General features: G+C 36.0%; 3 protein-coding genes across 6 annotated transcripts; 2 read left to right on the forward strand and 1 right to left on the reverse strand.

The window, feature by feature from the left end:
- The first annotated feature begins 344 nt into the window (after positions 1-344).
- On the forward strand, positions 345-1,302 carry LOC131001232 (protein PROTON GRADIENT REGULATION 5, chloroplastic). Its single transcript, XM_057927557.1, has 2 exons — positions 345-917; positions 996-1,302. Exons 1-2 carry the CDS (start codon positions 675-677, stop codon positions 1,098-1,100), a joined length of 348 nt encoding a protein of 115 aa, XP_057783540.1. The 5' UTR covers positions 345-674; the 3' UTR covers positions 1,101-1,302.
- On the reverse strand, positions 1,240-4,280 carry LOC131001231 (eukaryotic translation initiation factor). 2 transcript variants are annotated; one of them, XM_057927556.1, is made up of 5 exons: positions 3,950-4,280; positions 2,838-3,006; positions 2,254-2,379; positions 1,623-1,688; positions 1,240-1,539 (listed from the first exon to the last, which is right to left on the reverse strand). In XM_057927556.1, exons 1-5 carry the CDS (start codon positions 4,144-4,146, stop codon positions 1,489-1,491), a joined length of 609 nt encoding a protein of 202 aa, XP_057783539.1. In that variant the 5' UTR covers positions 4,147-4,280; the 3' UTR covers positions 1,240-1,488. The 2 variants fall into 2 exon arrangements, with proteins under 2 accessions (XP_057783539.1, XP_057783538.1); XM_057927555.1 differs by having other exon boundaries at positions 1,240-1,688; positions 3,950-4,279.
- A 4,535-nt stretch (positions 4,281-8,815) lies between these two features.
- On the forward strand, positions 8,816-10,869 carry LOC131001233 (peroxygenase-like). Of its 3 annotated transcripts, XM_057927560.1 has the most exons (7): positions 8,817-9,070; positions 9,156-9,293; positions 9,585-9,734; positions 9,873-9,958; positions 10,038-10,132; positions 10,199-10,324; positions 10,389-10,869. In XM_057927560.1, the coding sequence occupies exons 2-7, from the start codon at positions 9,179-9,181 to the stop codon at positions 10,540-10,542; spliced, it is 726 nt and encodes a 241-aa protein (XP_057783543.1). In that variant the 5' UTR covers positions 8,817-9,070; positions 9,156-9,178; the 3' UTR covers positions 10,543-10,869. The 3 variants fall into 3 exon arrangements, with proteins under 3 accessions (XP_057783541.1, XP_057783543.1, XP_057783542.1); XM_057927558.1 differs by having other exon boundaries at positions 8,816-9,070; positions 10,038-10,324; positions 10,389-10,868; XM_057927559.1 differs by lacking the exon at positions 8,817-9,070 and having other exon boundaries at positions 9,112-9,293; positions 10,038-10,324; positions 10,389-10,868.
- Positions 10,870-11,223: the final 354 nt, after the last annotated feature.

The following is an 11,223-nucleotide window of genomic DNA, read 5'->3' on the forward strand; positions in this document are numbered from 1 at the left end:
TCTGATATACGGCTTGAATTTTCTTTACAATTCTTTGGAAAGATCGAATCTAGCTACCAAAGGTTGACTATTCTGATTCGAATTAATTCCACTAAACCAACATTTTTGGCATACCAGAACGTATCTAGTCAAAGTCGGCCACAGAGAATTCCATGGAAAGCATTAGATTGCATGCCACCTACTTCTTCTCCATTTTTGTAATTTAAGGATCTTTTAAAACATTCTTGAAAATAAATGTTTTGTAGTGTAAGGATTTAGAGATTTCACCTTAAAAATAAAATTTAACCTTTTGACGTCCAGAATAATCTCATAAATCATACTGGGTGGGACCACTGAACGGAAACGACCAGTAAAATTGAAGACAAAGATCCCCAGTTGGCTGGGGAACGGGAACCGTACAGAAAATCCTAATTCAGCTGAAAAAGAGAAATAAAAAGAAAAATAAAAAAAGAAAATCCAAGCCCACCAGATTTGTGTGGCTCTCAGCGCGCCTCCTCATCTCAAAATTTTCTGAACCAAACTCCGCAGGTTCACACGAAAAAGCCTCAAATATTTATAAGACAGAAATCATTAAAAAAGTAACGAAAAATCTCCAACACAAACTTCTGAAAAACCTCCAAGATTTGCTTCTCCTCCAGCACTAGGACTCGGCTGGACTAGCTCATCCTTCATCAATGGCTGCTACCTCAGTTTCTGCTTCTGCTTTTCTTGGGAGCTGGGGCACCTGTGACGACCACGCCATGCTGCAGGCCAAGGTGGCCGCGCCGCCACAACTCAGGGTGGCAGTTAGGCCGCGGCCCATGATGGGGAGTGGAAAGGGCGGCATCTTTGCTCCGGCCGTCGTCATCACAAGAAACATCATTGGAAAGAAGAGATTCAACCAGCTTCGAGGCAAGGCCATTGCTCTTCACTCACAGGTAACAAAATCCCAAGATTTCCTTTTTACTCGAAAACATTTACACACACAACTTACAAACCAACGCTGCGGTGTTCAGGTGATAACGGAGTTCTGCAAATCGATAGGAGCGGACAACAAGCAACGGCAGGGGCTGATTCGACTGGCCAAGAAAAATGGAGAGTGGCTTGGTTTTCTTGCTTGATGAAAGAATGTTTCTTGCCTACGATTAATCAATGTATTCGCTTTCATATACCAAATGTGTAGTGTGTATTCATAAACAGCCCAGATACAATCTCTGAATACCTCTATTTCGTTTGCTCTTTCATGTTTAGATTGGATACTAGATGAATGAGCTCTTACATTTTGCTAATATTCAAAACTTATAGAAAAAAGTTTTACAACAATCTTCTGATAAAAAGACAAGACATGTAGAATGAGATTTCACAGGTAATATGATTCAATAAGGCATATATCAATTCAAAATATAACAGATAGACTGAGAGACAAAACACCAGTAATTCACTCGGAAGAGAAGATAGGTTTGGGAACTCAATCAGAAGCATGCTTCGACAACATTATAGGCTCTTGCTTCACACTTGATATCGACTTCTTGGCGCTCTACTTTCTCTTCTCGAATCATCCTGTAGTCACCCACAAAATACTAAAACATTAAGAAAAGGAGGTATCCAAGTGTACAATACATAGAAAGAGCGATAATACGTACATGAAAGCCATAGGAGATCTTGTCAGTGATATCAATCACCTCCTTCCACTTCCGTCCAATGCCCATCTGCATAGCAAAGATGAAAAGATTTATTAATAAATGCCAAACGGCCTGCAGCTAGTAAAATTGTTAAGGCTGAATACATTACTACTCCAACAGTTCTGCTAGCAATTCTAATTCTAATAATAATAATTCAGTTACAGTTGTTAATTGTAAGCCAGAAAAGTTGAAGATTATCCTTGATGTCCAACAACACGGACATAAAGGGTGAATGACTGCTAAACCAAATTGATTATATGGAGTTGCAATTTCCTGAAGCACTGACTGATATGCTGGCGGTTGCTCTTTCAGATTATTACATGTCTCTTAATGGATTAAAGGGTTATCATTTGAAGTTTCATAAGCTCTCCACAAACTTATCACCTTTGAGTACTTGTCTCTTCTATCATACTAAACTATCCCTAGTACAGAATATTGCTAACATGATGCAACAAATGGTCAATATAACATTATGAGATTTTGCTCATCCTATGATGATGAATTCTGTTCTCTTTATTATCCAAAAGACTAAAACCAATGTATGAGTAAAAGCGCAGACTGATGGACAAGATTAGATATCTAAAGGAAATACCTGAGCTGCTTCATTGGCTGCAGTCTTGGTCCATAATGAGAGTTTATCTTGTTTTTGGCGCACACTGGCAACCACTCCACATATCTCATCGGCATCATCAAACTGCTCTCCAATTAGAGCCATTAACTAACAAACAAAACCACAGAAGCAAATGTCAAATTCAAAACACCATCCATCATTGATTACAACATCATAGCCTTTTGAGCTTATAAACATTCAGGACCAACTAATGTTCTGTAAGGTTCCCCAAGGGAATACACATCCAAACTTTTTTTTGCGAGGCAACAGCTTGGGCCAAAATACACCCAGCCCTCTAAAGAAAACTTGGGAATACATTAGTAAAAATATTTATGGCTTGGGCACGATGAATTGTATTGAGTAAGTCATTTTCTGAGAGGGTTGGGTGTGAGAGTGACAAAATGTTGTAGTATCTTCAACATAGTACATTCTCTGTCCTTGCATGTCAAGCCAAATAAATTTGTCCTTCAGATTTTCAAGTTCATCAATCACTCAGTTTGTGACATATTGTTAGGTCTACTTGTAACAGACGCAGTAACCAGAAGTGAAGGGTAAGGATTTCTTACAGTTTGCAACCACATGTTGTCCAGATCAGACTTTTTGTTGCTAGTCACAGTCCACTTGCCCCCATTAGCACACTCGGGGTCTTCCCATTTTGGCTCCACTCCAGCTTTGAATAAGTGAAAATCAGCATTTGCAGGGAACTTGCTGGGTCTAAATATCTGATCATATAAACTGCAAAAAAAGAAGAAAAAAAATCAACATTTTACTTTGCAAGTGATAACAAGTCAATATGGATCCCCCTTTTTGCAAATGACACGAGGATACTACAGACTCCAATTATAATAGGTACTTTACACCATAATGAAATTCCCTGGTTAGGCACAATCTTATTACAGCTAATGTTGTACTAGAAAAAGCTTAGTTTTATGTTGTCGCTTTCACAGGAACCTAACCAAGTTAAATGAGAATGAAACAAAGCTTGAGAAATCCAACGGTTGGCTAAACTTGGTTAAGGTACACTCCTAAGGATTTTTTGTGCTCCTTTCCAAACAGAATTTCAGAATTATATTTACATCATAATACTACGATATAGTCTAATAAATCTTAGGACTTCATACCGATGTTGAACACAGTTCCTCTAAGTGAAGAGAGAATGTTATATTATGCATCCTTGCAGAAGTCACTTGACTAGTTTGAGAAGGATTAGTAATAATTTGATGTATTTATGCTTTTAATATCAATAAAATAAGAAAGAACCAAAATTTTAGGTACCAAATCATAAGAACCATGACAAGGAGATCCAAGTAAAGATTAAACCACGGGAAACCCTCCACACTCAAATGTCAAATCTTAACTTATGCTTCATAGAAGCAAATATAACTTTCAATTTGAGTTCCTTTTCAGAGCCAATACTTGCAACTCTAAAACTCAAGAATCGCAGTCACAACCAAAATCCACAGTAAAAGCAATCAACTTCCAACGCATAATTAGAAAATAAACAAATAACAAGACGAAAGAGATGTACAAACAGGCGAGCACAGAGTACAACAGGGAGAACATCAAATATAGAAGTAACCTCTAGAATCTAGGTAAAATGGAGAAAATAAATTGAAGCAAATAAAGCAACAAACTTGTTCATCAAATCAGATATTTGGAGCTCTTAATCGTTACGTACCACCAGAATTCTTCGACGGTGTCGAAAGTATATCCCTTGCGAAGAGAAGAGCCCCAGGCGGCGCCGCCCTGCTTGGGCTTGGATTGGTTGTCGAACCAAAATGTCCACTTCCTCTCGAGCTTGTGTGGCTGCTTCTCCGCCGCGGGCGGCGCCTCGGCCGGGAGTTCTGGTATTGCAGCCGCCACCTCAGATGCCATTTGACCAAATCAAATCACCGAAAAAAAAGGGTTGGGAAAGAAAGGAGTGAAGAGAGATATTTGTGTGGGGTTTCAAGGGTAGAGACTAGAGAGCCCCAGTTGACCGTGGTTAGATTTGAGTTAGCTTCTAATTGGAGTTTGGTTTATCAACCTAGTCTCTTAACCAAATGTAGGGATGTCAAAAAAGCCCGAAATCGACGGGTCGATCCGAATAGACCGATAAAAAAATGGGTAAGGGCTGAAAATTTTTAGCCCGAATGATCCGAACCGAAAATAGTCCGAGCCCGATAGGGATGGCCCGAAAACCGAGTGGGTTGGCCCGATTAATCGAACACTTTCTTAATAATTGATTTCTAAACTTTAATACTTTACTTTTTAATTTGATAATAACATTTTGATGCTTGTATAATATGTTTTGATTTTTTCTAACGATTAATAATAAATATTTATGATATAAAAGTAAAGATAGTAATTAATGTTATATCTATATACAATTTTTATCGAAAACAAAGTTAAATTTAAATATTATGTAAATTTACATTAAAATAACACTAATTTTTTTTTTATCTAAAATAAGGCGAAATATTTTGATTTAAAAAACACAACATATTTTTATTACAATAATATGATTATCCATATAAAAAGTTTATACATATAAAAAAATCGTACATTTGTGGGCCCGAACGGGCTAGCCCGAAACCGAGTGGGTTAGGGTTAGGGTCGAAAAATTTTAGCCCGAAAAATAAAAAAACCGACTAGCCCGAACCGAAAATAACCCGAAACCGAATGGGTTGGCCCGAAACCGAGTGGGTTGGCCCGATTGACATCCCTAAGGTCCAAATGCTTATTCAATATTAGTCTCTATTTTTTTATATAAAAAATATAGTAAATGGATAAAATGAAAATTGTTTAAAAAAACAAAATAAAAAATATTTTCAATTTTTATATCGTGAAAATCTACGATGTAATTATTACTTTATTGATGATGAATTTCATTTCTTTGAATTTGTTATTATTCTTAATGAGTTCATCATGTTTAATAGAGAACTCATTATGTGTTACAATTGACTATTTATATTTTAAAATAAATTAATAAGGTTAATTGCATATAAATTATTGAATTTTCAACAAATTCTCATTTTGCACATAAACTTTAGAATCTTTATTAAAATTACTCAATTTTTTTTTCTTTTATATTTGCCCATTTTTCATCTTAGTTACATGGCATAAATATATTTGTTTGGCATGAATATATTTGCGTAACATAAATATGATCGTGTGGAAAAATATAACTAAAGCCGTATTGTATAGAGTGGATGGAAACGATGTTGTTTCAGGCCGAAAAATAGGCAAATTTGCAAAATGAGAAAATAAAATAATAGTTGAATAATTTTAAAGTTTATGTGCAAAATGAGAATTTGTTGAAAGTTCATCACTAATATACATGCAATTAGATCAAATTTATAATCTAACTGATCTACCCTATAAATATATTATATATGGTAAAAAAAATAGTTTACATCTATAACTCGTTATATAATGCTAATTCTTTTATTGAAAAATCAAATAATATTATACTAATGATAGGAAAATTATTATATTTTATGTTTCACTCTTAAATCTCATCATTTAAAATCTCTCAGTTTTTCTTTTCTTTGCAATTATTCTCCATTTTATATTTTCTTAATGACATATCCTAATTAATCACATTAATACTTATTAATCAATTCATTAATAAAGACGTTTCAAAAGCATAAATCAATTATATATATATATATATATATTGTTTAAAAATATTTACATAAATTCTAATTATGATGTGATGCTATTAAATGATTTGTGCATGTTAATTAATTAATTGTAATAGAAATACTAAATATATAGTAAATTCATGAAACTAAAAATAATTATTGTTAATAAATAGTATTATACATATACACACATTTATTGTGATGCTAATAAACTCGTGAGAGTCTAATAAATTTTTTTGGGTTTGGTAAAAGATGAGTAGTAAAACAACTTTTTAATAAGTTTTATGTTTGGATATATACAAATACATAAATTTTAAATGTGTCCAAATATTAGTTGACATGCCTATAAATGTTGATTTTTTAAAAATATTTCATTATTTATATTGTTTATTATTAAGACATATAACTTTGTAATGTTTGATTATATTGAGACATATAATCAATTATTATATTTATAAATTTAAATGTGTTCGATTATTCAGCTTTGGATGGATACGAGTATACACGTTCTAGATATGCATAAACATTTATCGACATGTTTACACAAAATTTTCTTATTTTATTAATCTTTTATTATTTAAATTATCATTTAGTTTGTAATCTTCGAATGTGTATTGAGACAGATAACTATTATCACAACAATTCATAATGAAAATTTTAATTAAAATTATTAAAGGAATTCAAACTACAAACTACTAATATATTTTTTAATTATTATTAATTAAGTTCTTAGAATTTTGCTTTTTAGAAAACTAACAATCAAAATTATGATTTAATATAATTTTACAGTTGGTGATGTTATCTCAAGATTCAGAAGTGATTATATTCATAATTCAGTTATGATTTTTTAAATTCCAAACGAGATAATGTTCATAAATCATAAGCGGTCTATCAAGCTCCAAACGAGATTATGCTCAAAATTCAGTTATGATTTTTCAAACTCCAAACAAGATATGATGGTCACGAACAATTTGATAGTGTTAACAATGACGAATTAATTGTATTGTGTGTGGAGAAAAAGACCCATCTTGGTGAGCCATATGTAGAATAGATAAATAAATTGATATATTGAAGATAATATAGTACTCCCTCCGTCCCGTTAATCAAGTCCCCTTTCTTTTGGGCACGGGTATTTAGGAGACTAAAATTAAGAGTTAAATGGTATATTTAAAAAAGTTACTGTTACTTAATTAAAGGGTTTGAGGCTCGGTGTATCCTAATACACCGCCTGTGCACCACCGGACCACCGCACCACCACAATTTCTGAACTGCACCACCGGACTGGGCCTTAATTCCAATTTCTGAGCCGGAACACCAAAACACCACCACAGAGAAATCAAGAAATGGAAATCTTTCAATTTCTGAAATTAAAACAACAAAAATAATTGAAAGGGTGGAGGCGAGCCATAATCGTTTTGGGCGAAACAACAAAAAATGGAAATCTTTCAATTTCCTCTCTGCAGCGGCCGACGGCAAGAGGTGGTGGGCGAGAGCCGGAGGCGGAGGGCAGAGGCGGCGGAGGCGTTGGAAGCGGAGCAAGAGGATGGTGGAGGCGGCGCAGGAAGATGGTGGCGAAGGCGCGAGGCGCCGGAGGTGCCAGGCGCCGGAGGTGCCAGGCGGTGGAAGAAGGCGGAGGGCAGCGGCAGAGGCGACGTTGGAGCCCACGGAGGCGCGAGGCAGCGGAGGCATTGGAGGCGGAGCAGGAGGAAGGTGGAGGCGTCGCAGGAGGATGGTGGCGGAGGCGTGAGGATGGTGGAGGCGTCACTTCCTCCTTCCTCTTCACTGGCGGAGGCGTGAGGATGGTGGAGGAGTCAGTGCAAGAGGATGGCGCGGAGGTGCGAGGCGGTGGAAGGTGTTGGAAGCGGTGGAAGATGGAGGGATTGGAGGCGGTGAAAGAAGAAGAGGAGAGGGGGGAGTGGGGACCGATTCATTTCAGAGAGAAGAGAGGAGAGAGAGAGTGGAGATCGGGTGGGTGGGTAGGTTTTAGTGTTAATTTTTGTGTTTTATAGTATAGCTAATTAAGTTACTAATTCATTCCTAATTTTAGCCAAAAAAGGAAAGGGGACTTGTTACATGGGACGGCTCAAAAAGGAATACGGGACTTGAATATTGGGACGGAGGGAGTATTTACTCTGTGACACATCTATTTGTGTCAGTAAAATTGTATTATTACGAGACAATTTTAAAATATTGTACCAATTGTTGTAGTGCTATTTTTAATCATTTTGCAAGTGTGGCAATTGGTTTGAATTAAAATCTTGCAACGATATATGATTTTTTTTCATATTAGAGGGTGAATCTTAAGTCATACTTGGCTTGAGTCGCATCACAGGATCCCTCTGAAGTGAGTAGGCTATTCTGACGAGTGACGATGAAGAAGATGAATATTTTAACATATGTGGATGGGTATTGAGTTTTGGTTTCTACCCACTTCATTCAATTTATGAAAAATCGGGTTCAATATCATTGCATCACTTGTATAGTTGTATTAATTATCCATTGTGTTAAGTTGATATATATGCAAACTTGGCATAATGTAGGATCGATGATAGTTATGAATGTGGGCTGTGACATATGTATCGCATCTTTTGTTTCTAAGACGAACATATATAGAAATGGTGGATTTTGAGTCTTAACGTTATGAATTAATGCAATATTTGGTGTATTGTGTTTTTAATGCCATGTGATTAATATAAGCTAGCAATGATGCTTGCCTCTTATGATTCTTGACAGCTCTCCAGCATGTACGTTGCTAGCAGCTGGGCTAGCTTTTATTTCAAGGACGTCGGAGCTCTTATTGTAGTCGCAAATGCTTCAAAGAGAGAAAGAAACCAGCGAAACTTAAAAGAAAAGAAAAATTAAATCAACCCTCTCAAGTCTCAATCAAAAATCTTCAAATTTCACACTCCAACGACCAAATTTGAGCAGAATTTATCCTTGGAATACTAGTTTTTGCTACAATGATGCAAAAAACTAGTAACCAATGGCATGTGAAATCAAAACTCTCTCCATTACGAAACTCTCAATTCTTGAAAATCCTTCAACTTTCGCACTCAAACAACAAAAATTCAGCAGATTTAAATAAAGAATGTCCAAAAGTCTTATTTTGCTGCAGAATAGGAAACTCTTGCGCGTCGTGACTTGCATTCTGCAACGCCATTTATGCTTCCAGGGTACGTAGCGTTTCATCGCTTCCTCTATAAATTGTGAGATTGTTTAGCATAATCTCTCATTCAATTTCTTTCTCACTTTGCATAGGAACTGGTGTTTAGAGAGGAGTGATGGCAGCAGTTGAAGCGGAAAGAAATCCGGCCGTGTCGCCTGTGGCGCCGCTTGCGCCGGTGACTATGGAGCGCCCGGTGCGCACAGACCTCGAAACTTCAATTCCGAAGCCCTGTGAGTTGTTTTCCCTCTTTCTCTTCGACTACACCAATTCCTTCAATCTGCATATAAAATAAGTTTATTTTTATTATTGGATTCTCGATTATCAAGTACAAGTAGTAGGTGCTACTATTGATTACCAGTTGATATAACTTTAATTTGGAGCTACAATTGTTGGAAATTTCAAATCTTGCTTGCAGTGCCATCTTTGAACTTTCTTGTTGCTATCTATTGAAAACATCTCCTTGAATTTGTTAATACTTAAATGTGTGAGTAATGAAAATTTAATGGTCTTTTTATTTTCAGACTTGGTAAGAGGAATGGTTGCTGCTGATATGGAACACCCTGATGGAACTCCTGGGCGTATGCATCGTGACATGAGTGTCCTGCAGCAGCATTGTGCTTTCTTTGATCTAGACGACAACGGTATCATTTATCCATGGGAAACTTATGATGGTAATTTTTATTCATTGGTTTGCTTTCAGCACTTGACATCCAAGAATGAAGCTCGAGTTAAACATGTTGCACATTCTTGCAAAATTATAGAACTAGCTGATGATTTTGCATCTGAAGTAGGCTATTTAACCTTTCCAGGACTGAGGAGAATTGGGTTCCATGCTGTTGTATCACTTGTATTGGCTATTTTCTTCAATATGGGATTGAGTTATCCTACCCTCCCAGTAAGTAATTTCATCATGTCTTCTCAGAGTCATCATATAAAAACATCAACATTGATTTGTTGTGTTGTTATTTGAAAAGGGATGGCTTCCTTCTCCATTTTTTCCTATATACATATCTAATATCCACAAGGCCAAGCATGGAAGCGATACTGGAACCTTCGACTCAGAAGGAAGGTACGCGCGCGCTTATGTTTCGATTCCCAGGCCGCAGCACAATAAAACAACTAGTTCGATTTTCAGATTCTCCCCCGCGTCTTTTGAGAGCATCTTCAGCAAGCACGGTAGAGCATTTCCGGATAAGCTTACGTTAAGAGAGTTGTGGAACATGACCGAAGCCAACAGAGACTCCTTCGACATCGTTGGATGGTAAGGGTTAATTAGCCACTTTGACATTTTATTTTTCAATAATTTTATGTTGTTGTTGTTGCAGGATTGCAAGTAAAGTGGAGTGGGGTGTCCTCTACTTCCTAGCTAGAGATGGAGATGGTTTGTTGTCTAAAGAGGCGATTAGAGGGTTGTACGATGGCAGTTTGTTTCACTACTGTGCTCGGATGCATATGCAAAATAAACGCTCTTCCAAATGAATTATTATTACCTTCAGCAACACAATAAACAACAGTACTACACGGATTCTGGGAAATTAACTAGCTATTTTCTGCATAATTAATGGAAATCTAAGATACTACTTTTTACCAACTGATTTTCAGATCATTTTACCAGGTTGTTTTTGCATGTTTTGGATGCTTAACTGAGTGGGAATTAATGAACCTATGCACTATATTCAAGAATTTGGATATTATCAACTAAATTCCATATATGGGATTTGAATTACTAAACTATTCTTAATTATGAATTGGTTTGATTAGTAAAATTTAATACTAAGTCGTAGCATACGATGTACTCCCTCCGTCCCATTGATCTTGTCATGTTTTCTTTTTTGAGTTGTTCCATTGATCTTGTCCTATTTTTATATTTGGTAATGATTTTACATTACAAATAATATGGTCTCACACCTTTACACAATTTTACTACATTAATTATAGTTTTTTTTAATAACCAACAAGCCTAATGGAACAGAGAGAGTATTATTTATGATTATAAATTTATCATTAGACAAACCGTTAACATCTGTCGAAACAAAAGTTTTCCGATGCGTGTGTTATTAGTCTAACTGATTTATCTTCGGATAGTCAGTAAGATTCATAACACATGTCTGTTCAACAAACTTGACTGAAGCTTTACGTGTATCAGTTTAAGTTTCAGAC

The sequence above is a fragment of the Salvia miltiorrhiza genome, chromosome 8 (genome assembly GCF_028751815.1).
Source record: "Salvia miltiorrhiza cultivar Shanhuang (shh) chromosome 8, IMPLAD_Smil_shh, whole genome shotgun sequence".
Lineage (NCBI taxonomy): Eukaryota > Viridiplantae > Streptophyta > Magnoliopsida > Lamiales > Lamiaceae > Salvia > Salvia miltiorrhiza.

What these genes read in the sequence shown, in the direction of transcription:
- LOC131001232 (XM_057927557.1), top strand. Translation starts at nt 675, where the DNA reads ATGGCTGCTACCTCAGTTTCTGCTTCTGCTTTTCTTGGGAGCTGGGGC. An exon ending in CCATTGCTCTTCACTCACAG is followed by an intron (nt 918 to 995) that starts GTAACAAAATCC and finishes TGCGGTGTTCAG; the next exon opens with GTGATAACGGAGTTCTGCAA.
- LOC131001231 (XM_057927555.1), bottom strand. Translation starts at nt 4,146, where the DNA reads ATGGCATCTGAGGTGGCGGCTGCAATACCAGAACTCCCGGCCGAGGCG. An exon ending in ACCGTCGAAGAATTCTGGTG is followed by an intron (nt 3,007 to 3,949) that starts GTACGTAACGAT and finishes CTTTTTTTGCAG; the next exon opens with TTTATATGATCAGATATTTA. An exon ending in CAGCCAATGAAGCAGCTCAG is followed by an intron (nt 1,689 to 2,253) that starts GTATTTCCTTTA and finishes TTTGCTATGCAG; the next exon opens with ATGGGCATTGGACGGAAGTG.
- LOC131001233 (XM_057927558.1), top strand. Translation starts at nt 9,179, where the DNA reads ATGGCAGCAGTTGAAGCGGAAAGAAATCCGGCCGTGTCGCCTGTGGCG. An exon ending in AACTTCAATTCCGAAGCCCT is followed by an intron (nt 9,294 to 9,584) that starts GTGAGTTGTTTT and finishes TTTTATTTTCAG; the next exon opens with ACTTGGTAAGAGGAATGGTT. An exon ending in TGAGTTATCCTACCCTCCCA is followed by an intron (nt 9,959 to 10,037) that starts GTAAGTAATTTC and finishes TTATTTGAAAAG; the next exon opens with GGATGGCTTCCTTCTCCATT.